The sequence below is a fragment of the Suncus etruscus genome, chromosome X (assembly GCF_024139225.1).
Source record: "Suncus etruscus isolate mSunEtr1 chromosome X, mSunEtr1.pri.cur, whole genome shotgun sequence".
Classification (NCBI taxonomy): Eukaryota; Metazoa; Chordata; class Mammalia; order Eulipotyphla; family Soricidae; genus Suncus; species Suncus etruscus.
The window spans coordinates 95,397,448-95,423,477 of record NC_064868.1 but is presented as its reverse complement, the minus strand read 5'-3'; the positions used below and the strand labels follow the sequence as shown (position 1 = coordinate 95,423,477).

General features: G+C 39.8%; 1 protein-coding gene and 1 non-coding gene across 2 annotated transcripts; both read left to right on the top strand.

Moving 5' to 3' along the window:
• The first annotated feature begins 1,399 nt into the window (after nucleotides 1-1,399).
• Nucleotides 1,400-22,006, top strand: CLIC2 (chloride intracellular channel 2). Its single transcript, XM_049766730.1, has 5 exons — nucleotides 1,400-1,470; nucleotides 1,572-1,697; nucleotides 15,641-15,747; nucleotides 16,923-17,104; nucleotides 21,580-22,006. Exons 1-5 carry the CDS (start codon nucleotides 1,415-1,417, stop codon nucleotides 21,739-21,741), a joined length of 633 nt encoding a protein of 210 aa, XP_049622687.1. The 5' UTR covers nucleotides 1,400-1,414; the 3' UTR covers nucleotides 21,742-22,006.
• A 1,407-nt stretch (nucleotides 22,007-23,413) lies between these two features.
• LOC125999949 (U1 spliceosomal RNA) lies at nucleotides 23,414-23,577 on the top strand. Its single transcript, XR_007492375.1, has one exon. It is a non-coding gene; the product is annotated as a U1 spliceosomal RNA (small nuclear RNA).
• Nucleotides 23,578-26,030: the final 2,453 nt, after the last annotated feature.

Genomic DNA, 26,030 nt, shown 5'->3' with positions numbered 1-26,030 from the left:
AGAAAGAAAGAAAGAAAGAAGAAAGAAAGAAAAGAAAGAAAAAAGAAAGAAGAAGGAAAGAAGGAAGGAAGGAAGGAAGGAAGGAAGGAAGGAAGGAAGGAAGAAGAAGGAAGGAAGGAAGGACGGAAGGAAGGAAGGAAGGAAGGAAGGAAGGAAGGAAGGAAGGAAGGAAGGAAGGAAGGAAGGAAGGAAGGAAGGAAGGAAGGAAGGAAGGAAGGAAGGAAGGAAGAAGAAAGAAGGAAAGAAAGAAAGAAGAAAGAAAGAAAGAAGAAAGAAAGAAAGAAAGAAAGAAAGAAAGAAAGAAGAAAGAAAGAAAGAAGAAAGAAAGAAAGAAAGAAAGAAAGAAAAAGAAAGAAAGAAAGAAAAGAAAGAAAGAAAAATTGTCATGAACACAGTTTATAAAATATAGAAAACCAAATGATGAAGAACCATATGAAAATGCCCTTCAGGAAAGAAATGTTATAGGATCAGGGGCTGGAGATACCTCTCCAGTGTATAAAGTGTTTGCCTTACATACAACAGACCCTGGTTCAATTCTCGGCACTCAGATGGTTCCTGGGTTTAATCCCAGAGCATCACCAGGAGTGATCCCTGAGCACAGAACCAGGAATAAGCATACCTAAGCACCAACAGGTGTGCCCCTCCCTCAAAGAAAGAAAAAACATGTGGCAGGATCTATCAAATGAAAAGTGCACATACTCTTTATTCAGCATTCTTGTTGTAACGATTCTAAAGATATCTTAGAACTAAGGGCCAAGCGATAGCACACAGCCAACACAGGTTCGAATCCCAGCATCCCATATGGTCCCTGAGCCTGTCAGGAGTGATTTCTGAGCGCAGAGCCAAGAGTAACCCATGGGCTCCACCGGGTGTGGCCCCCAAACAAAACAACAACAAAATAATTTAGAGCTGTAAAAAACTATAAAATACTGTCTATTGATTGAAAATAATTATATAGACCTAGAAATGTGTAAAATCGATGATACTGTACCCACCACATTTTTTACATATCATCAAAGTATTTCATTTATTATATTTTTACCTATAGAATATGTGAGATTAAAATTTTCCAGTCTGGGCCGGGTAGGTGGCGCTGGAGGTAAGGTGTCTGCCTTGCAAGCGCTAGCCAAGGAAGGACCGCGGTTCGATCCCCCGGCGTCCCATATGGTCCCCCCCAAGCCAGGGGCGATTTCTGAGCACATAGCCAGGAGTAACCCCTGAGCGTCAAACGGGTGTGGCCCAAAAACCAAAAAAAAAAAAATTTTCCAGTCTATCTACAGTAATTAGAGTATTTTTGGTAATCCCTCAATACACACTTGTAGAACAAATGTATTAAAGAGGCTTTTCTTTACCTAAATAGGCTGGAAGTGATGGAGAGAGTATTGGGAACTGTCCCTTTTGCCAACGACTTTTCATGATCTTGTGGCTTAAAGGGGTTAAATTCAATGTGACTACTGTTGACATGACCAGGTAAGATAAATCAAAATACAGTTCATTCTGAATATTGAAATAGCATTTGAATAAGTGTAATTTATCTAAAGACCCACATTATTTATTTTCATTAAATACAGAAAGCCTGAAGAGCTGAAGGACTTAGCCCCAGGTACCAATCCTCCCTTCCTGGTATATAACAGAGAGTTGAAAACAGACTTCATTAAAATAGAAGAGTTTCTAGAGCAGACACTGGCTCCCCCAAGGTACAGTGTTTTATGGTATATTATTATTCTTGAACTAATCTTTTTTATTAACCTAAATATTTCAGATTAATTATTCTTACCCCCTAGATATCTCTTGTAATGCCAGGCTTCTCTTTAACTCTTTTTTTTTACTATTTTTATTATTAGATAAGTGTATCTTTCTTTTTTAAATAATATATTTAAGCACCATGATTACAAACATATTTGTAGTTAGGTTTCAGCTATAAAAAAGAACAACCCCGGAGAGATAGCACAGCGGCGTTTGCCTTGCAAGCAGCCAATCAGGACCAAAGGTGGTTGGTTCGAATCCTGGTGTCCCATATGGTCCCCCGTGCCTGCCAGGAGCTATTTCTGAGCAGATAGCCAGAAGTAACCCCTGAGCAACGCCGGGTGTGGCCCAAAAACCAAAAAAAAAAAAAAAAAAAAAAAAAAAAAAAAAAAAAAGAACAACCCCCTTCACCAGTGCAACCTTCCCACAGTATTTTAATAATACCCAAAGACAATAGAGATGAGGGTTGGAAGGACCAGTGCAGTTGGAGTACTAACTGCATTGACAACAATCATGACAGTGATAGTAGAAACCAATCACTCTGGCAAGAACTGGGTAGTGAAATTGGATGAAGTGATACGCATGGCACCCCCCTCTTTAACAATAGTGCAAACCACAATGTCAGAAAGAAGAGAGAGAGGGAGGAGGGAGGAGAGAGAGGGAGAGACAGAGAGAGAGAGAGAGAGAGAGAGAGAGAGAGAAGCAGAATGACTGTCCCAGAAACAGGCAGGGGGCTAGGTGGGAGTGAAATGGAGGACATTAATGGTGGAAAAATTACACTGGAGAAGGATGGTGTATATTCTATGACTGAAACCAAACCATGAACATTTCTGTAACCATGCCCATAATTTTTTAAAAGAAAATGTTTCACAAAGATAGAAAAAGTCTAAAATATAATGTACTAAGCAACTTCTGGAAATTACTGCAAATATGGGTATTATAGCAGTATAACTGTAGCCAAAATGATATCACCAGAGACCACCAGAGAAAATAATCAAAGGGAGTTTTGTAAACTATTAAGAGTTAAAGAGAAGTCATCTGGTGGTCTCTGGTGATATCATTTTGGCTACAGTTATACTGCTGTAATACCAATATTTGCAGTAATTTCCAGAAGTTGCTTAGTACATTATATTTTAGACTTTTTCTATCTTTGTGAAACATTTTCTTTTTAAAAATTATGGGCTGGTAGGAAGCTTAAAGGGAGAGTGCATCTAAAGTAGAGAAGGGTATACTATGAAAGGAAGATGCATAGCACCCCTTTATTAACACTAGTGCAAACCACAGTGTCAAAAAGGAAAGAGAATGAAGTAAAATATCTGCCCCAGAGCTGGTAGGGAAGCGTGGGTAGGATAGAAGAGGGCATCGGGGAGGGTGAGAGAGAAACTGTTAATATTGATGGCCAGAAATGCTCACTTGTGAAAGTTGTTGTACATTGTATGACTGTAACTCAATCAGGAACAACTTTATCTGAGAAAAACCTGTAATGTGAACAACTTTGTAACCATAGTTTTTAAATTAAAAAATTAAAGAGATAATACAGTATACCAAAATTTTTAATTAAAAAATAAAAATTATAGGCTAGAGAGATAGTATAGTGGGTAGGACACTCTTCTTCCATGAAGCTGACTCAAATTAGATCCCTGGCACCATATATGAATCACAGGAGTGATTTCTTGGTGCAGCTGAGTGTGCCCCCCCAATTTAAATAAATGCAACATAAGTTTAGGTAAAATAGTGAAAATACTGTTGAAGCTTCTTTTTTGATGTACAAAGTTGTTTCAAAATCATCTCTGATCCAATCTTAATTTGTCCTACACATTCCACCACTGTTTGTTGATAAATTTTGTAATCCAAGTTTATCATTGTTCAACATTGTCTTTTCCCTTGTTTTGTTACTTTATATTCCATAAATGAGTAGATGTTTCAGTATTTATTCTCTCCCTCTGACTTATTTTGTTTATTTTTATTTAGTTTTACTTTTGGAGGTCCACACCCAGCAATGCTCAGGGTTTAGCCCTGGCCGTGCTCAGGGAACCCTATAAGATGCTGGGGATCAAACTTGGGTTGGCTATGTGCAAGGCAAATGTCCAACCCACTGGGCCACCACTCTGGCCCCTAACTTAATATGTTTAATACAATTATAATATCCTCAATTCTATCTACATTTCAGTCAACTCCAAAGTTTCTTTTCTTCAAGCTTCATTGTATTCCATTGTATATATTCAATATATATATATATATAGTTATAGATATATGCATGTATGTATATCTATTAAACTGTCGTTGGACATTTGGCATGTGAAAAATTGTCTTTTAAGTATATCACCTATGTCTAGCAAGTAGTAACTGAGAATTTCTGATGGAAAAGAGAAAAACCTTCAGACCTTTCAGCTGAGACCTAAAAGTACCAAAGTACATAACCAGTTGTCCTTTAGAATATTTTCTAAAGGATCACATAATGGAAAAAATAAGTGAAAAAGATTATATAAATAAAAGATCTAAATGCTGGAGTTACCTATGATTTTTTAGATTGATAGGTTTGGTAAAATAGAAGAAAAGGTGAAGAAATTAGAAAGATAGACTTTACCAAGAAATTACAGTATTGGGATGGGGGTGAGAGGTATTTACTCCTGGCTCAGTGATCAGAAATCACTCCTAGTAGAACCATATGGAATGCTGGGGAACAAATCCAGGTCAGCCACATGCAAGACAAACAGTATCCTACCCATTGTATTCCAGCCCCTAGAGTGTATTTTTTCTTTATTTAAGCACCATAATTACAAAATGATTGTAGTTGGTTTTAGTCATAAAAAAAACACTCCCCTTCACCAGTACAACATTCCCACCACCAATGCCCACCACCTCCTACCTCTACAACCCCCTGCCTGTATTTGAGACAGGCATTCTACTTCTCTTATTCATTAACATTGTCATGATAGTTGTTAGTGTAGTTATTTCTCTAACTTCATTCACCACTCTTTGTGGTGAGCTTCATATCATGAGCTGGTCATTCCGGCCCTCATCTCTATTATCTCTGGACACTATTACAGTAATATCTTTTATTTTTCTTAAAACCCAGAGATGAGTGAGACTATTCTGTATCTTTCTCTTTCCCTCTGACTTATTTCACTCGGCATCTTAGATTCCATGTACAGGAAAATTTCATGACTTTATCTCTCCTGACAGCTGCATTGTATATATGTACCACAGTTTCTTTTGCCACTCATCTGTTGAAGGTTGTTTGTTTACAGAGTCTGGCTATTGTAAATAGTACTGCAATGAATATAGGTGTGAAGAAGTCATTTTTGTATTGCATGTTTGTGTTTCTAGGGTATATCCCTAGGTGTGGTATAGCTGGATCATATGGGAGCTCTGGTATTCTCCTTAGCATGACATATGATCTCCCTGAGAAGCATTAGGAACAACCCCCAAACACAGAGTTAGAAGTAGGCATCACAGAGCAGGAGCAGTTATAGCAGGTAGAGTGTTTGCCCTGCATGTGGCCAACCTGGGTTCAATCCCAGCACCCCATATTGTCTCCCAAGCCTGGAGACTGCCAGGAATAATTTATGAGTATGGAATAGGAATAATCTCTAAGCGCCACCAGGCGTGGCCCTAAAACATACAAACAAAAGAAGAAGTAGCTTTTGAAGACCCTCATGGACCACCTGGTCCGTCCCCAACCACCCCAAAGGAATAACTAAATAAGTATGACTATTTTACTGTTCACTATATATAGAAATTAATATAAGCATTACTAAGAAATAGAATATGTATAGGACCCATATGAGATAAACTATAAAATTGATTAACAAAATCAAAGAAGATATAAATAAATTTACATAAACTCCTTATTCAAGAAGGGAAATACTAAATGAAATTGAGATATTCTTTGCAACTCAATATACAAATTCAGTGCAATCACAATCAATGTCATAGCAAGTTATTTTGGATATCAACCAAGTATTTTTAAATTTTATACTGAAAGGCCAAAGATCCAAAATAACCAACAAATCTAAAAAACAAAGTTGAAGGGCCGGAGAGATAGCATAGTGGTAGGGCATTTGCCTTACATGCAGCCGATCCAGACAGATGGTGGTTCCAATCCTATCATCACATATGACTTCTCATATCTCACAAAGCACAAGGGCAGCTGGGCAGAAAGAGGATGAGAGCCCTTGACATACCTAGATGACAAAAGATGCCAGTGGGTCCATCAGATCATGTCCAGAGTTTGAGATGCAGACAAGGTGAGACCATGCTGTATTTGTATTTGTATTTTGATGGTGAGACCATCCTTCTAATTCCACTCAACAGGATACTATCCAGTTCCATCCAGGTTCTGTGAACTACATGATTTTATCTTTCCTGTGGCTTACATAATATTTCATTGTGTGTATATGTATCTATAGAATGTGTGCATACCTATATAAACACAGTGGAATATATAATATAGATATTATATATTATAGTATTAAATATATAATGTATGTATGCATAGACATGTAGAGTTTTGAGGTTTATTTTCTTTTAGGGCCATACCTGGCAGTGCTCAGAGGTTACTCCTAGCTCTGAACTCAGGACTCACTCCTGGCAGGCTCAGGGGACCATATGGAATGCCAGGGGTTGAACCCAGGTCAGTTGCATGCAAGAAAAATGTTCCTACCTGCTGTACTATTGCTCCAGTCCACATATATTCTTTTTTACATTAATCTTATTTTATTTTGGTTTGGGAACCACACCTGGCTGTGCTCAGGATTTACTCCTGGCTCTGGACTATGGGATCATTCCTGGAGTTACTCGTGTACACTATGTGGTGCCAGAGATTGAACCTGGGTCACCTGTGTGTAAGGCAAGCACCCTACCTGCAGCACTCTCTCTGGCTCCAACTTAGAGTTTTAATTTCCATTTCATTCCTATCATTTCCTGATTCTCCTGTGTCCACCAATATCCCATTGTCCTACCTGAGGATTCTAGGGCACATACCTTGCAATGTGAGAGCCCTGGATCCAGTTCTAGATCCCATGTGGTTCACTGAGCATACTTGGGAATGACTCCAGAGCACTAAGCCAGGACTACTAAACCAGCACTAAGCCAAGCACTACTAGGAATGGCCCTTGCTTGAATTCTCTGCCACAAACAAAAAAAAGATTGGAGCTAATTCCTGAAATGCACAAGGCCCTGAGTTTTGCCCCCAACACTCATGAACTTCTCTAGCTATAACCATGGTTATTCCTAAGCAACACTGCGGTGGCTCAGGACACATATTTTCTTTTTAAAGTTGTCTGGGTCCAAGATTGTGGCACAGTATTACAGTGTCCGCCTTGCATGCTTGAGGCTACAAGTTCAGTCCTTAACACCATTACCCCCAAGTGTCACATCAAGTACAACTTCCAAAGCAAGACAGTCAAGTCTATGGCCTTGGTGAGGACTACAATCCAGAAAAGAAAACCATGTACAGGAACCAGAGAAATAGCATGGAGGTAGGCATTTGTCTTGCATGCAGAAGGACAGTGGTTTGAAAACCGGCATCCCATATGGTCCCCTGAGCCTGCCAGAAGCGATTTCTGAGCGTAGAGCGCCACCAGGTGTGACCCAAAAACAAAACAGAAAAAAGGCAACAAGAACATTGTTTTTTTACATAATTAAAAAGAAAAGAAAAAAAAATGTACAAAAAACTAAGCAAGCCAGATAAATGTTTCAACAACAAAACATCAATAGACTCATAGAAATTATTGGAGCTAGAGAAATAGTACAGTTGGTAGGGTGGTTGCCTTGTACTTGGCCAACCCAGGTTCAATCCTTCAATCCCTGCCATCCCGTATATTCTTCTGGGCACCACCAGGAGAAGTTCCTTAGTGCAGAGCCAGAAATAATCCCAGAGCATGTTCAAGTGTGGTCCAAAAACAAACAAACAAAAAATTATAAGAATGAACCAAATAAAGATGATAAAGTTGAAAATTTGCAGTAGGGAAATAAATAGTTCAATGGAAAGTTTCAACAGAAGACATGGATAGATGGAAGAATGAGCCAAATTGAACAAAAATCAATTGAGACTGTCCATTCTAAAAAAAATAGGAAAAGGAACAAACTGCACATGGACTCGTGGACTATCTTAAAGAGTGCCATATATATATATATATATATATATATATATAGATATATATATATATATAGATATATATATATAGATATATATAGATATATATAATGGTAATGGAAAAAAAGACAAAGAGACAGAAATAATCATTAGAAATAATGTCTGAAAGCTTCCCATATTTAAATGAATTCCAAATATTCAAGAAAGTCAACAAACACCAAGGGAAATAAACTCAGATCAACATCATGATTTACCATAATAAAATCATCTAAAGCCAAACCAAGAATCTTTTTTTATTTTTATTTATTTATTTATTTATTTATTTATTTATTTATTTATTGGTTTTGGGGCCGCACCTTATGATAGTCAGGGGGTCCTCTTGGCTATACACTCAGAAATTGCTCCTGGCTTGGGGGACCATATGGGATGCCGGAGATTGAGCCAGGTCCATCCTGGATCAGCCATATGCAAGGCAAATGCGCTACCGCTGTGCTATTGCTCCAATCCCCAAAAATCTCTTTTAAAATATACTATTATTTAAACACCACTTTTACAAATTTTTTTATAATACAGGGTTGCTTTTTTCACAGATAAAGTTGTTCATGATTGAGTTACAATCATACAATGTACAATAACCTTCACCAGTGCATATTTCTGGCTACTAATATAAACAGTTTCCCTCTCATCCTCCCTGATGACTTCTTCCCTCACTCCTACCCTCTCCTGCCTGCCTCTGGGGCAGGGATTTTTTGTTTTGTTTTGTTTTGTTTTTGGGCCACACCCAGTAACGCCCAGGGGTTACTCCTGGCTATGCGCTCAGAAGTTGCTCCTGGCTTGGGGGACCATATGGGATGCCTGGGGATCGAACCACGGTCTGTCCAAGGCTAGCGCAGGCAAGGCAGGCACCTTACCTCTAGCGCCACCACCCGGCCCCTGGGGCAGGCATTTTACTTTACTCTATCTCCCTCCCTGCCCTCCTCCTCTGTCTTTTTGTTTTTGACATTGTGCAAACCAAGAATCTGGTTGTTTGGGGGTTTTTTGTTTGTTTGGTTGGTTGGTTGGTTTTTTTTTTGGTTTTTGGTTTTTGGTTTTTGGGTCACACCCAGCAATGCTCAGGGGTTACTCCTGGCTCTACCCTCAGAAATCGCTCCTGGCAGGCGCGGGGGACCATATGGGATGCCGGAATTCGAACCAATGACCTTCTGCATGAAAGGCAAATGCCTTAACTTCATGCTATCTAGTCGGCCCCGCAAACCAAGAATCTTGAAAGCAACAAGAAAAAGATGATTCATCATGGAGAAGGAATCATTAATAAGATTAGCAGGCTATTTCTCAACAGAAGCAGTGGAGGCCAGAAGGTAAACATGTCATATTTAAAACCAGCCAATAATTCTATAATTGGAGGGATTCGTTCTTCAAAAAATCAAAGTGAGGAGCCAAAACGATAACATCTAAATAGCAATAGCGGGCAGGGTGTTTGCATCCCATATGGTCCCCCAAACCTGCCATAAGTGATATCTGAACACAGAGACAGGAGTAACCATCAAGTGTGCCCCCCTCCGAAAAAAACCCAAAGTGAATTTGACACATTGCATATGAACCAAATAGAGATTTTGTTGCTAACCTACCAAAAATGCTGTCAGGGGGCCAAAGCGATAGCACAGCAGTAGGGAGTTTGTCTTGCACACTGCCGATCTGGGACAGACTTGGGTTCGATCCCCAGCATCTCATATGATCCCCCGAGCCTGCCAGGAGTGATTTCTGAGTGCAGAACCAGGAGTAACACCTGTGCAGCACTGGGTGTGGCCCAAAAATGAAAAAATAAAAAATGCTGTCAGTATGAGAGTTGGAAATGATCATTCTGTACAAAAAATGGGTGCTGTTGGGGCCGGAGAGATAGCATGGAGGTAAGGCGTTTGCCTTTCATGCAGAAGGTCATCAGTTCGAATCCCGGTGTCCCATATGGTCCCCCTTGCCTGCCAGGAGCAATTTCTGAGCATGGAGCCAGGAGTTTCCCCTGAGCACTGCCGGGTGTGACCCAAAAACCACAAAAAAAATGGGTGCTGAAAGGAGATAAAAATGATATGCATTATATCCTTTCAGTAACAATATTGCAAACCACAATGTCTAAAAGGAAATAAAGGAAGAGGAAAAAGAAGAAAAATGTCTGCCACGGAGGCAGGAAGGGGAAGAGAGATGAGGGGAAGGCAGGAAGGAAACTGTGGGCATTGGTGGAAGGAAATATGCACTGGTGAAGGTTGGTACACATTGTATGACTGGAACTCTATCATGAACAACTTTGTAACTGTGTATCTCATGGTGATTCAATTAAATAATTTATTTATTTTAAAAAAGAAATTATGCCAGTAATCCTTCAAGAAAACATTAAAATCACTAGTATTGTAAAGTCCTAGAACTAAATTAAGAGCACCAATAATAGGTGGAAATGCACAAGATCGCTTCAATTAATAATAGAATGTACTTGATAAAAACCCAACACTATTTCATGATAAGACACAACAAAATAGAACTAGAAGGGAGCTTGCTCATTTCTCCAGAGAACATACACAGATGACTAATAAGTAATGTCAAGTTGCTTGAGATCATTTTGTGTTAGAGAAATGTAAATCAAAACCACAATTCAATTTCTTTTCACACTGCTAAGATGGAAGCCTATAATAAAGAAAAGTGTTGGTTGGAGAGATAGTACAGAGAGTAAGGAACCTTCACAAAACTGAACCAGCATTTCTTTTTTTTCTTTTTTTTTCGTTTGTTCGTTTTTGGGTCACACCCAGCAGCACTCAGGGATTACTCCTGGTTCTGTGCTCAGAAATCGCTCCTGGCAGGCTCAGAGGACCCTATGGAATGCCGGGATTTGAACCACCGTCCTCATGAATACAAGACAAATGTCCTACCTCCATGCTATCCTCTCCAGCCCCTGAACCAGCATTTCATATACTGTCTCAATCTCCCACCAGGAGTGATCCCTGAGTACAGAATCAAGTAAATCCTGAGTACATCTATGGCCCAAAGACCTAAAAATGAATGATTGGAATTTGAAATTACCGTATTTGCCGGAGTATAAGAAGACCCCCTATTTTTGCAGTTAAGACATAGGTTTAGGCCTATATTTGCTGTATAAGACAGAACGTTCCTGTGCTGCAACTGTATGTACCACAGTGAGCCAATCACAACAAGCAAAGGTTCAAAGGTTATACTGTAATAGACTTCCTCTCTGACTCTGGCCAATCTGAGCAGGCTTTTGACAGTGTAGATTCGGGTCCAGAACATTGTCTAATTTGCATGCATCAAAAGCCTGTTTGGATTGGCTAAGTTAGAGAGGCGGTCCGAGCAGCCTTGCAATGATTGGTGCAGGATCGAGTTGGAAAATTCGTTTTGTGGCAATATTCAGACAATTTTTGTTTAGTGGCATATTGAAACATTTTTTGGGATATACTCGGCGTATAAGACAACCCCCGATTTTAGGATGACTTTTTCTTTTGTTTCAAAAGTCGTCTTATACGCTGGAAAATATGGTAAGGTATATTGAATTTATATTGATATTTTAAGGCATTTCATATTGTAAATATATTAATTGTTTCTTTTTTCAATGAGAACAATTAAGATCTACCTACCTTTAGCAACTTTTAGTCTCGAATACAATATTCTTTACTATAACAACTATGCTGTATATTAAATCTCCAGGACTTAATTACATAGTTTGAAAATCTGTCCCCTTCAAGAATGTTTCTCATATTCCCTCACTATTCAACCAGTAGAAAACATTATTCTACTCGCTGACTGCTTTTGTAGATTGTTTTTCAAGATTCCATACCTAATATCAAAGAGCATTTGTCTTTTTTTTTTTTTTTTTTTTTGGATTTTGGGTTACACCCGGCGGTGCTCAGGGGTTACTCCTGGCTGTCTGCTCAGAAATAGCTCCTGGCAGGCACGGAGGACCATATGGGACACCGGGATTTGAACCAACCACCTTTGGTCCTGGATCGGCTGTTTGCATGGCAAACGCCGCTGTGCTATCTCTCCGGGCCCGAGCATTTGTCTTTTGCGTTCTGATTTTTTGTTTGTTGTGTTTTGTTTTTGAGTCACACCCGGCAACGCTCAGGGGTTACTCCTGGCTCTAGGCTCAGAAATCGCTCCTGGCAGGCCCCAGGACCCTATGGGATGCCGGGATTTGAACCACCAACCTTCTGCATGCAAGACAAATGCCTTACCTCCATGCTATCTCTCCAGCCCCTGCTTTCTGATTTATTTTGATTAGCATTATTGCCCTGAAGGTTCATTGATGCTCACCCAGTTAGAAAACTTGTCTTCTTTTTTATAGATGAATAACATGAGAATGAGATCTATCTTCATTTATTAAGGTTATCAATTGATGTAGCTATGCTGGAGTAACAAGTCTTCCCCCTAATCAGGATGACTTGGTTAAGTATGTTTGTCCCACCTGGGAGGGAAGAACCTCTAGATTGGCCCCCACCCATTCTCCACCCCTGGGGATTGTCCTACTCTTCCCAATAAATGTCACTGATCAGAGAGATTTCCACAGCTAGCCTACAACTTCCCTTTCTGCCAGCTCATTCTGCTTGCAGCTTGCTTGTGGTGGAAGTTCCTGAACTTGTTTCATCTCCTTAACTTGATGTGGATTATTTCCTGTGTTGGCTTTGCTTCCAGACCTGTCCCCCAATCTCCCCAGGATTGGGGTGTGAGGATTTCTTTTTATGTCTATATTCTTTTTGTTTGTTTTGGAGTCACACCTGACAGTGCTCAGGCTTGCTCCTGGATCTTAGTGCTCATTCCATGCAGTGATCCCTGTGTTCAGGAAGCACTCCTCATGGTGCTCAGTAGATTACATGTGGTGTCAGAGATCGAACCTGGATCAACCATGTACAATGCAAGCACCTTATCTGCTGTACTATCTCCCTGACCATACTTTTAATGGCATTTTGTTGAGTTGTTTGTTTTTGTTCGGTTTTGGGGTTTTGGGCCAGGTGCAGGGACACTCAGGAGTTCCTCCTGGCAGGCTCAGGGAACTATATGGAATGTGGAAGATTGAACCTGGGTTGGTTGAATGCAAGAGAAACACCCTACCTTATGAGCTATTGTTTCAACCCCTGACATTTTGTTGTCATTTTATTTTCATTTTGGCATTTATCTTGTATTAACTTTATTCTAAATATTTAATAATTTTCACTATGTAAATGGAATATTCATCAACTTTATTAGATAATTGCTAGAATAAAGGATCGTGTTTTTAGTGTTTGACTTGTATATGCCACCCTTGCCACAATAGTTCATTAATTCTGGTCATTTTCCCTATACTTTCTTGGGTTTTTTTGTCGCATGCTGCTTCTCCTCTAATAATTGCATTGATTGGTTTGTATTATTGTTTTCCTCTACTCGGTGGGACTTCAGAAACAATATCAGTATGATATCATTTGCAGGGCTTCTTTCTTATTCCAAAACTTAGTTTAAGTAGTTCTATATTTTTACATGTAGAGTCATATTTTTTCTGGTCTGGTTAGTACATTTAGCACTGTGCTGAATATCAGTAATTATATGCTTGTTCCTTACTGGTTTTAAAATAAGTAGTTAAAATATTTTGCTTTTAAAAGAAGTAGCTAAAATATTTTGCTATGACCTCTGCTGAAAATTTTTGTTTCAGTTTTTGGGCCACAATGAGTAGTGCTTAGGGGCTACTTCCAGTTGCATGCTGTTGATCATGTGATGGCCAGGGATCAAATCCAGGCTCTTGCAAGGAAAGCATACACTCTAGCCTGTTGAACTATCTCTCTGGCCCATGCTGAGAATGTCTGATGATTATCTTTCATCACATTAGGAAGCTTAATGGATTCATTTAATCATTCAACAAGGTTTTGCTAAATAGTAAGTTGCAGGTAATATTCCAGATACTTCGGATACAACAGTGAATGCAATGAACAGAAAACTTTCTGCCCTAATAGAACTTACACTCAAATTGTGGAAGACATTATATAAACTAGATAAAAAAGAGTACGAACTATTTTAGATTATAATAAATACTAAGGAAAATAAGGTAAGATAGGGAAGTGGTGAATGTTAAAGATAGGGGAGAGATTGTAATGCTAGATGGAGTGACAATAGAAAGGCCTCACTCAGAAGATATAGAATGAAAAGAACTGAAAGAAGTTGAGGGAAGCACTCCATACAAGGTCAGACCAAGTTCAAGGCTCCAGGTACAGGTTTGTCAGGTATGTTTGAGGAAAGGCCAGATAATCAGTATTGAATGATGTGGTCAAGAAATGAGAACAGAGCGATAAGACAGAAAATGTGAATCATAGGTCTCTGTGTTAACTATAATGAGTATTACCTCTGCATAGAGTAAAGGAAGAAAACTTTTCTTTTACCTTTTAAGTTGAAGGTTCCTCTGAGGAAAAAAATCCAACACTGAGAATTCTGATTAGATGCTTTCTCACCACTCCTAGAATGGGTTACAACTTTTGTACAGTTGGGGCACAGAAAAGCTACTTTCAAGACAGAAAATGTCCACTAAAGTTCAACCATTTGTCTCTGACAGATATATTCCTAAAATCCTGGCTGAAAAAGAAAATGCATATTTGAAGCTAAATGTGAGAAATCAGAGGCAGGAACGATCTATCTTACATGGAAAGACTGCAGATTAAGAGAGAATTAATCCGGGCCCGGAGAGATAGCACAGCGGTGTTTGCCTTGCAAGCAGCCGATCCAGGACCAAAGGTGGTTGGTTCAAATCCCGGTGTCCCATATGGTCCCCCGTGCCTGCCAGGAGCTATTTCTGAGCACACAGCCAGGAGTAACCCCTGAACATCGCTGAGTGAACATCGCTGAGTGTGGCCCAAAAACCACAGAGAGAGAGAGAGAGAGAGAGAGAGAGAGAGAGAGAGAGAGAGAGAGAGAGAGAGAGAGAGAGAGAGAATTAATCCAAAAATTTAGGGTGAGAAAAAAAATTGGTCTATTCAGCCTACTCTCGCCATACTGTGACTTCCAGGAGCTAGCAGGAACAAGACAACAACAAAAAGTTTTCTTTGTGACTGACTTAGAAAACCTCAGTCACTTCATCTCTCCTGCACCCAATTTTAGTCTACAACTACTCGTAGAACTTATATTTTAAGTCTATATGAGTTAGTTACATTGCAAGGTGGTTAGAAGGAGAGAAGCATGATAGTGATCTGACCTACATTTTAACATGATTTATATGGCTGTGTTTGTAGAATGACCTGCTGGAGGATGGCTAAGAATTGGAGTGGGGAAAAGAGTCAAGAAGCTGTTGCTATAATCTAGGCTTTGAACAGATTAGGTGCAGTGGAGTTGTTAACTGGTAGAAAGGTGGTAAGAAAGGGAAAAATCAAGGTACATGCCATTTGGTCATGACTATTTATAGATATTGGTGCAGTGTCCTTATGTGTGAGAATTTTTATTGAAAACGTTTATTGCTCCTATTAATGATTCTATTTTTTTTCCTTATTTAATTTGTTAATACAGCTATTCTATTTTTTCTGCTAAAAGAACTTGGTTCTTACTAAGAATCGTTTTTGCCCATCCTCTCCCTCATCTTTATTGCTTCATTTCTTTTGTAAGATACTATATTTGAAACCACATTTTTCCTACTACTTACTGGTATCTTTGAAATGTATAGCCATCATGTCTCCTGCCAAACAGACTTCTCAGAACAAGTACGGGTACCTAACAACCATCTGAAGCATTGATTCTACAGGTAAATGAGTTTCCAGACAACTAGTTTCTCAGTGTGTTTCTTTTCAGGTATCCTTACCTGAGTCCCAAGAACATGGATTCCTTTATTGTGGGCTGTAACCTCTTTGCCAAGTTTTCTGCATACATTAAGAATTCGAAAAAAGAGACAAATAAGAGTAAGAGTTGTTTTTTTTTTTTAATCGTTGGGATTTTTTCAGATTCTTTTGGGTCTGGGGGGCCACACCCGGTGTGCTCAGGCTCTGAACTCAAAGACTTGGGACCATACACGTGCTGGGGACTAACTCAGGTCAGTTGTGTATAAGGAAAGCAATTTAGCCACTGTACTATTTGTCCCTTTAAATCTCCTTTTCTCAATCTGTTATTTACTCTTATATTCTCAGTCAGTTAAAACAGGATGTTTGAGAATAGTCTTCCTCTCATTATGCTCTGAAATTTCCAAGAACTTTTATTAGATTTAAGATTTAAAATCCAATATAGTAATTACCAGCTTAGCTCAGTTAGCAGATAGATTGGTATGCTAGGTGTGAACTGCGGGACTGTCCCTGAAATTCACAACCTTTAAGATTTCTGAAACCAAAACACCTATGATGTGCCACAGACATTACTGAATAGGTTACTATCCCGAGTCACAAGAAAGATTCTACTTTCAGATTCTTCTGTGCAATGATATCATTTTGTTTTGTTTTGTTTTGGGGGTTCACCCCTGGCAGAGCTCAGGGGTTCCTCCTGGCTTTATGCTCAGAAATTGCTCCTGGCAGGCTCAGGGGACCATATGGGATGCCGGGATTCGAACCACCATCCTTCTGCGTGCAAGGCAAATGCCCTACCTCCATGCTTTCTCTCTGGCCCCAACATATAATTTTTCATTGTTTCTTCAACTCTCCTTAATGCATCTCTTCAAGAGAAATTCAAATAAATTTCTACTCAGCATTTTATTAATCATCAAATTCTGTCTTGTAAATGTACTTGAATGATCTTATAGTTGAACATTGTAACTATTTAGATTATAAAGAGTCAGTATAAGCAATAGGTATAAATAGATGCATCTAAATGTGTGGAAAGTGCCACTGGAGCAATAGCACAGAGATAGGGCGTTTGCCTTGCATGTGGCTGACACAGGATGGACCCCGGTTCAATCACTGACATTCGATATGGTCCCCCAAGTCTGCCAAGAGTGATTTCTGAGCACTGAGCCAGGAGTAACCACACTGAACACTGCTGGGTGGGTCCCAAAAACCAATAAATAAATAATGTGTGAAAGTATATTGATAATGTATTTGATCATGAAGACAATACTTTTATAAGTAAACTTATAACTTCATTACATCAGATTTTGAAAAGTCTCTTCTCAGAGAATTTAAACGTCTGGATGATTATTTAAACACTCCACTATTGGATGAAATTGATCCATACAGCCCTGAGGAGCTCACAGTTTCCAGAAGATTGTTTTTGGATGGTGATCAGCTGACACTGGCTGACTGCAGCTTGTTACCCAAACTTAACATTATTAAAGTAAGTCTTTAGAGACCAGACTCAGTGATCTGGGAGGGAACTGAGATTTGTCAGTATGAAACACCGTGACCATTTGGTATGAGGTGGTTGAAATATGATGGCTTTGTTATCACTGTTATATTTTAAAATAAAAATAATCACGGGTTATAATCTCACCTCAGGCACCATGTTTCTAACTCCTTAGGCAGACAGGTCTGATGAAGCAGGGTAGCGGCGGAGAAATAATACCAAGCCAGTCAGGACAAGATTTATCAGAGTCAGCCTGCTCTTTGCCTCATGGCCTCTCTCTGCCATGTGCTCTCTCTGAGCCCACTCAAAGCCAGAACAGCTCTCTCTGTATTCTCCAGGAGCAGATCCACCAGGAAGGAGGAAAGTCCTATAATCCAGGTGGGATTTTATATATCAAAGGAAGAGATTACCAGTAAGAGGAAGTCGAGGGAACACCTTTGTTTAGGATTTCAGCTAGGTTCGCCTTATATTTCCACCTTCTGTGTTTTAAACAAAACAAAAAAATTTGAGAAAACTTAAGAAACATTTGTTCTACTTTTCTCTGCTGAAACCTCAGATCAGAACTCAAAGCATCAAAGTTTAAATTGTATACATCATTCTCAAAACAATCAACCTTTTCCATTTCTTATACATATCACAATTTTTTCATAGACTTCTCTGAACATAAATATTACAACCTTTCTGCAGATATAAATAGTTTGCAAATAAGTTTTCTAAAACATTTTCTTCTTTTTTTTTTTTTTTTTTTTTGGTTTTTGGGCCACACCCGGTGAGGCTCAGGGGTTACTCCTGGCTATGAGCTCAGAAATCGCACCTAGCTTGGGGGACCATATGGGATGCTGGGAGATGGAACCTACGTTTGTCCTAGGCTAGCGCAGGCAAGGCAGGCACCTTACCTCTAGCGCCACCATGCCGGCCCCCTAAAACATTCTTATAATGAGCACTATTAATAAGAGTCTAGAGCCGCGATGGCGAACCTATGGCGTGTGTGCCATAGGTAGCCTTGCAGCTGGCATACGGGAAGGTCTGCAATTAAGATATGTGGCACGTGCTGCATGGTTTTTTAGATACTAAAATCTTTTTTTGTTTTTACGGGCCACACCCATTTGATGCTCAGGGGTTACTCCTGGCTAAGCGCTCAGAAATTGACCCTGGCTTGGGGGGGACCATATGGGACGCTGGGGGATCAAACCGCGGTCCTTCCTTGGCTAGCACTTGCAAGGCAGACACCTTTCTTCTAGCGCCACCTCGCCAGCCCCTAGATACTAAAATCTTTTTATTAAGGTTTAATTGACGTGCTGGCACTTTTGAGGAAATTTTTTGGTTTTGTGTGGCAGTTGGGCACTCAGGCTCAAAAAGGTTAGCCATCACTGATCTAGAGTATCCAAGTTCCTTTTCCATCTACTGTGGACAAAGACATCAAAATATTTTTGCAGACATAATTTGAGGATAAGTTGATGCACAACAATACACAATAAAAATAGCAATAGAGACACACTCACTAGGATAGCTGAGAACTTTTAAAACTCTAAAAACATTATGTATTTCACCAGAACTGTGCAAACTAATATTAAACCACTAAAGTTGGATACAAAATGTTATGTTTGCAATAGGGCATAAAACAAAATAATAAGATCCATACAGATAGAATACATTTTAACCAGCAAAATAGTGATTGATGCAAATAGGGTCAAGAGATTAAACTAAAACCAAGTTAAATTTTTTGGCAGTAACCCAGGTACAGGAGGTTCTAAAAAACAGATTCTCCTCAATTGAGCTTCCTCTGGGCTCTCTATCTCCACCTTCTTCACTTTCTGGGTTAGGCTGCTGAGGTTGTCTGGAATGGAAAGGCCTTTCATTCCTGAGCCAGAATCTGGGTTGGAGGGACCTGCTCATCTGCCTGCTACTGGTCCTCCTAAAATGGAGTGTTCTCCTCGGCTTCTACTCCATCACGAGCTTCTTTGGGTTGGGAAGCTGAAGTCCTCACACAAAGCACCTTTCGTACAAGAAAGGCCATGGACCTTGGCCTCTGAGACATTGCTCAGAGTCTTCAACTCTCTCCCCTTCACTGTTGCTTCTGTCTCACCGAATGGACATCTACCATGTTCAGAACAGGTACCATGTGCACTGATGTTCTGGTGATGAGCTCTGCACTCTCAGTCTAGTTCAAGGAAGCTGTGATGGTGACCAGTCACCAGAGGGTCAAGGCGCTCACCATCATGAGGGTCTTCTTGAGCCTCTTGGTCCTGTGTCACTGCTCAAGCGCCAGTTGTAAAACCAAAATAAGCATGAGTTGGTGAGACTACCCATACACCATGTTTCTAACCCCTTAGATGGACAGGTCTGATGTAGCAGAGAAACTGGAAAATTAATACTAAGCCAGTCAGGATGAGATTTATCAGTCAGCTTGCTTTTCGCCTCAGGGCCTCTCTCTGCCATATGCTCTCTGCACCCATTCAAAGCCAGACAGCTCTCTCTATGTTCTCCAGAACCAGGTCCAATAGTGTGAGGGATGATCCTGTAATCCAGGTGGGCTTTTACATATCAAAGGAAGATGTTACTGAGAAGAGGAAATCAAGGAAACACCTTTGTTAAATATTTCAGCTAGGTTCAGCTTTACTTTTCCACCTTTTCCCTGAATAAATATTTCTGGGAGGTGTTCAATGGCCATAGTCAGTAGAGTAGTGGCCCCCTTCCTAAGAAGCTCTTCCTGCTGTTCTAGTCTTTGGTCATGGCCACCCACGAGGACACAGAAGCTGTCAAGTCACTGCAGGCTGACTTGTTGCCTCTGCTGAGTGCCAAACAGAGCCACTTCTTTCACCTCCACCTATAGGAAATTATCTCCTCCTCTGCCCAGAGTATATGACACACCCACCAGAGAGCCCTGTGCCCATCTCCACACCCCACTAGCCCTGGAGGAGTCTTCCCCTGGGCTTTCTCTGCATTGTGTTGTGGGCCTCTGAGGAGGGCAGTGAAGCATAAGACTCTGAGGCTGCTGCTCATACTCTTGTTCTTGTGCCTCCACCCCTCCCCAATTGCTCTTCTCCCAAATGGAGTTGGGAGCTCTGTAGGTGGCCATTGGTCCAGACAGAGACTCCTTTGGCTGTGGTGCGGTGGGAGGAAAATCTAGGACTGGAAGCAAGCGCACGCCCTGGTTCTCTTCCCAAAGTACTGCAGTATAAGGACCCGTGCCCCCTCATCCCTCTCTTACTCTACACATTACCTCCCACTTCCCCTTTGTCTTTGCCCTCCCCTCATGGGTCCCTGATTTTTGCACTGCTCATTCAAATACAGCCTGATTTCAGTGGATGCTGGTTCTGATTTCTCAGCCTATTTCCTCTAGATGGGCTCTCCCAACTTGCCCTGGGTGTCCCTAGCCTCTTGACCTATTCCCATGAATCCTTGGGTTGCTTTATCATTGTGGCCTTGGCCCTGAAGACTGAGGAAGCTGTTCTGCTACTATTGTGCCTTAAGTGGGCTTCCTCTTCCAAATAGCTTGGGCTTCTGAGGTGCAGGTGAATGTAAGGTGAACCTAGCTGAAATCCTAAACAAAAATTATTCCTCTGACTTCCTCTTCTAGGTAACCTCTTTCTTTGATATGTAAAAGCTCACCTGGATTATAGGACTTTTCCCCACCCTGGTGGATCTGGTTCTTGAGAATAGAAAGAGAGCTGTCTGGGTTAGAGTGGGCACAGAGAGAGCACATAGCAGAGAGAGGCCATGAGGCAAAAAGCAGGCTGACTCTGATAAATCTTGTCCTGACTGGCTTAGTATTATTTCTCTGCCACTACCCTGCTTCATCAGACCTGTCACACACCTAAGGGGTTAAAAATACGGCATGTGGGGCAATCTTACCAACTCGTGGATATTTCTATTTTACATTATATATCCAATATATTTCCATTTTTTTCTCAGAGGAAAACCATAATGACATCCCTCTGGGAAGTTTCAAACTTCTTGTTTATGTCTTCCTAAATTAGAAGATGTTTCCACCATGTTCTCTATGAAATAAGGATAATATTACCCCATTTCACAGAATTGTTAACAACATTATAGTAAGATGCATATAATTCTTTAAACAGGGTCAGGATCAATAGTACATTGGGTAGGGCACTTGCCTTGCATTACAGACAATCCAGGTGCAATCCCTGGCACCCCATATGTCCCTGGAGCTCTGCAAGAGTGATCCGTGAGCACAGAGCCAGAAGTAAACCCTGAGTACTGCTAAATGTTACCCCCAAAAATCATTCTAAAAAACCATTCTAAAAAATTAGGAGTAAACAAAATATGGGCTGTTAATATTATGATTTTAACCAATTTTAGTTCATTTTGAAATAATTTTAAAGTAAGATGTTCTTAATTATCTTGACTTTTAAAATATGTTTCTATGTACTAGGCATAAGACTTATACCTTTTGCTACCAAAGTTTTACAACCTCTCTCCCCATGTTTTTTCCAAAACCTTAGGTTGCTGCCAAGAAATATCGTAACTTTGATATTCCAGCAGAGTTCTCAGGAGTCTGGCGCTATCTCCACAATGCCTATGCCCGTGAAGAATTTACTCACACTTGTCCTGAAGACAAAGAAATTGAATATACCTATGCAAGTGTGGCTAAACAGAAGACTTAGAACAGTTTTTTCAAGCAAAGGGAGAAAGCCCTCTTTCTTAACATATGATATTTACTAACCAGGCAGAAAATGTATTGGATACTAGAATATGGAAGCACTGTTTCTTTTAGCCATATCTCTTATGGAAAACAATGCTATATTTGCTGTATCTACACTCTTTCCACTATGTATTTAAAATGATTTCATATTTTCACTTTATTTTTCTTTATTTTCATGGAATAACCATTGCAATCTTAAATGACATGGAAAACATCAGCATCTTTGGCTGTTTGATCAAATTACTTAACTGCATCAAGTATAAGTTCAAGAGATAGGGACATTCCAAGTGCTATAAGTATAATAACCATGGTTACAAACCGTTTCTTCAAAATATTTCCATTTAAATCATTAAAATGATTATATCTGTTACTTTGCCAGATGGATGAGTTTATTTCTAAAATAACTAATGAAATCATAGATTGAGCATAACATATATGCAAATTCTAAAGAAAAATATGGAAAAACGTCAATTATAGGCAACAAAGAGTTAGTACAGTGGGTGAGGCACTTGCAAACAACCCAGGTTTGATCCCTGGCACTGCAGATGGTCCCCCAAGCACCATCGGGAGTAAGCTCTGAGAATAACTATGTGTAGCCGGGTCCCTTCAGGAACAGGCTCAGACCCTGTTAAGATTGCCATTCTAACAAGGCAGACTCTCACTCCTACCAAATGGAGCCCCTGCAGGGAGGCCCCCTGTAGACCAAAGGAGATGAGTGCCTGTTAAAGCAAACATGTGGCATATTGCAATGGAGCCCACCTCCTATGTGTTCCTCTAGTCACATAGATCACATTCCCCTAGTCACATAGGTCATGTCCACAGACAAAATATGCTGCATGTACACCTGAGCAATAAGGACCTTCACTTATCTTAGTTCAATCTTTCTGAGAGCAGGTAAATCCTATTTTCCCTATTAGCTGTCTAACTGTTTAAATACTCCTCCATTGCTAATAAAGAGTCGTCTCACTGATGCTCCTGGGGGTTTTATTCCATACAATTCCAGTTCTCCATTTTCCACCCCACCGTCAGCTGACTCACAAACTCTCCCAGAATCAGACATCACTGACATCATCAGCTACATGGCTCCCAAAAACCAAGAATAAAAAGACAAAGACACAGTCAATTCTAGGAAGAAATAAAGATGAACTGGTCATCGAATAACAATTCAAAATCTAGGTATATTACTGTCTCATAGTCAGAGATGATATAATGAGAATATTATCTATATGACAATATTATTTGATGTCAATGAGCAAATATTTGTTACATTAAAAACTATGATAAAGGGGCTGGAGACATAGTACAGTAGGTAGGGCCTTGCATGTAATCAAACTGGATTCTAACTCCAGTATCCTATATGGTCTCCTGAGCACACCAGGAGAGAGCCCTGAGCGCAAAGCCAAGAGCAAGTCCTGAGCACTGCCAGGAGTAATCCCCAAAACAAATTATATATATATATATATATATATATATATATGGTGGAGGAAGATGGTTACACTGGTGATGGTTGTCGTGTTATAATTATGTCCATGACAAGCCATTATTAATAGTAAATTTTTGTAAACCAAAAGAAATATGATAGAAATAAAATACCTAAAGTAGTATATGACAAAGTTTCAAAGTAAATAACATATAAACTTACCTGGCAAGGGATATACCATGATCACAAAGGTGGTTTCCCCACGGCGAGGCTTACACATTGCATTCCAGATGTGCTGACCCCTGTGATTTCTCCAAATGTGGGAAACTCGACTGTGTAATTTGTGGTAGTGGGGGACTGCATTCGCGCTCTCCCCTGAAGAAAAAAAAGTAAATCACATATTCTATTCAATAGGAGTAAGTAGGAAACTAAGAAATCTGAGTTATCAAAAGATCTTACTGCTGTTCTTAGAGAATAATCACAAAGTTTTCTATGGAATTAAAAATATTCCTGGGGGGATGATGAGGTGGTGCTAGAGGTAAGGTAAGCCTTGCAAGTGCTAGCCAAGGAAGGACCACGGTTCGATCCCCCGGTGTCCCATATGATCCCCCCAAGCCAGGGGCAATTTCTGAGCACTTAGCCAGGAGTAACCCCTGAGCATCAAATGGGTGTGGCCCCCAAAACCAATATATATACATATATATGTATATATACACATATATATTCCTAGGTATATACCCTAGGAACAAAAAATGCAATACAAAAATACTGTCCTCACACCTATATTCATCACAGCACTATTTTCAATAGCCAGACTCTAGAAACAACCAAGATGCTCTTCAACAGATGAATGGCTAAAGAAATTGTGGTACATATACACAATGAAATATTATGCAGCCGTCAGAAATGAAGTCATGAAATTTTCCTATACATGGATGGACATGGAAACATTATGCTGAGTGAAATAAGTCAGAGGATATACAGAGACGCAGAATAGTCGCACTTATCTATGGGTTTTAAGAAAAAAAGACATTATTTTAATGATGCCACAGATGAAGCTCACCTCAAAGAGGGGGTGAGTGCAGTTAAAGAAATAACACACCAACAACTACCATGACAATGTTAATGAGTAAGAGAAGTCGAATGCCTGTCTTGAATACAGGCAGGGGTCTGGGAGGAGGGAGATGGGGGCCATTGGTGGTGGGAATGTTGTACTTGTGAAGGGGTGTGTTCTTTTTGTGACTGAAACCCAACTACAGTCATGTTTGTAATCGTGATGTTTAAATAAATATATTATTGAATTTAAAAAGAAGTACAGATGGCCAACAGGCACATGAAAAATGTTCCACATCATCAATGAACAGGAAAATGCAAATCAAAATAATAATTACATAGCATCTCACACCACAGATACTGACACATCAAGAAGAACAAGAGCAACCAGTGTTGGAGCATATGCAGGGTGAAAGAGACTCTCATTCCATTCACTGCTGGTAAATGTTGATTGGTTCAGCCTTTTTGGAGTACAATATGGACATTAAAAAAAACTAGAAATTGAATTTTCATCTGACCCAGCAATCAGACTCCATAGGGGCTCAAAAGCAGAATGTAGAAAAGACATCTGTATTCCTAAAATAAATAAATAAAAATGTTTCATTATACATGTTCAGATTCACATGCTAAAATACAATCAAAGGGGCCAGTGTGGTAGGGTGTTAGCCTTGTACGCAGCTGACTTAGGATGGACTGTGGTTTGTTACCAGCATCCCATATGGTCCCCCGAGCCTGCCACAAGCAATTTCTGAGCGCAGTCAGGAGAAACCCCTGAGTGCCACCAGGTGTGACGCAAAAACCAAAAACTAAAGTACAACCAAAACACTCAAATCACAAAAGAATAAAAGCTAAAATTCTTAATGTAGGGGCATAGTAGTGTTAAGCTGGGCATATTTACAAAACATGCATCTATACTCATATCAGCCAATATTACCTTAATTTCTTTTTGTTTTGGAGCCAAACCCAGTAATGCTCAGGATTACTTCCTGGCTCTGTGCTCAGAAATCACTCCTGGCAGGCTTGGGGGACCAATAGGATACCTGAGATTGAACCCAGGTCAGTTGCGTACAAGGCAAATGCACTACCTACTATGCTATAGCTCTGGACCCAACCTTAATATTTTTAAGTCTAAACTTAACTCACCACTCCTAGGATATACCCTAGAAACACAAAAACACAATACAAAAATGCTTTCTGTACAAACCTATATTCATTGCAGCACTATGTAAAATAGTCAGATGCCCAACAACAGATGAGTGGCTAAAGAAATTGTGGTACATATACACAATGAAATACTATGCAGCTTTCAGGAAAAATGAAGTCATGAAATTTTCCTATATATGGATGGATATGGAAACTATTATGCTAAGTAAAATGAGTCAGAGAGAGATAAACACAGAATAGTCTCACTCATCTGTGGGATTTAAGAAAAATAAAAGACATTATTGTAATAATATGCAGAGAAAAAAGAGATGAGGGCTGGAAGATCCGACCCACAATATGAAGCTTACCACAAAGAGTGGTGAGTGCAGTTAGAGAAACAACTACACTAAGAACTATCATGACAATGGTAGTGAGTGAGAGAAATAGAATGTCTGTCTCGAATGCAGGCAGGGAGGTGGGGGTTGTGGGGGATGGGTGGCATTGGTGGTGGGAAGGGGGTATTCTTCTTTTATAACTGAAACCCAACTACAAATATGTTTGTAATCATGATGCTTAAATAAAGTTATTATATAAAAATAAATAAATTTAACTCATTACTTCAAAAGAGAAACAAA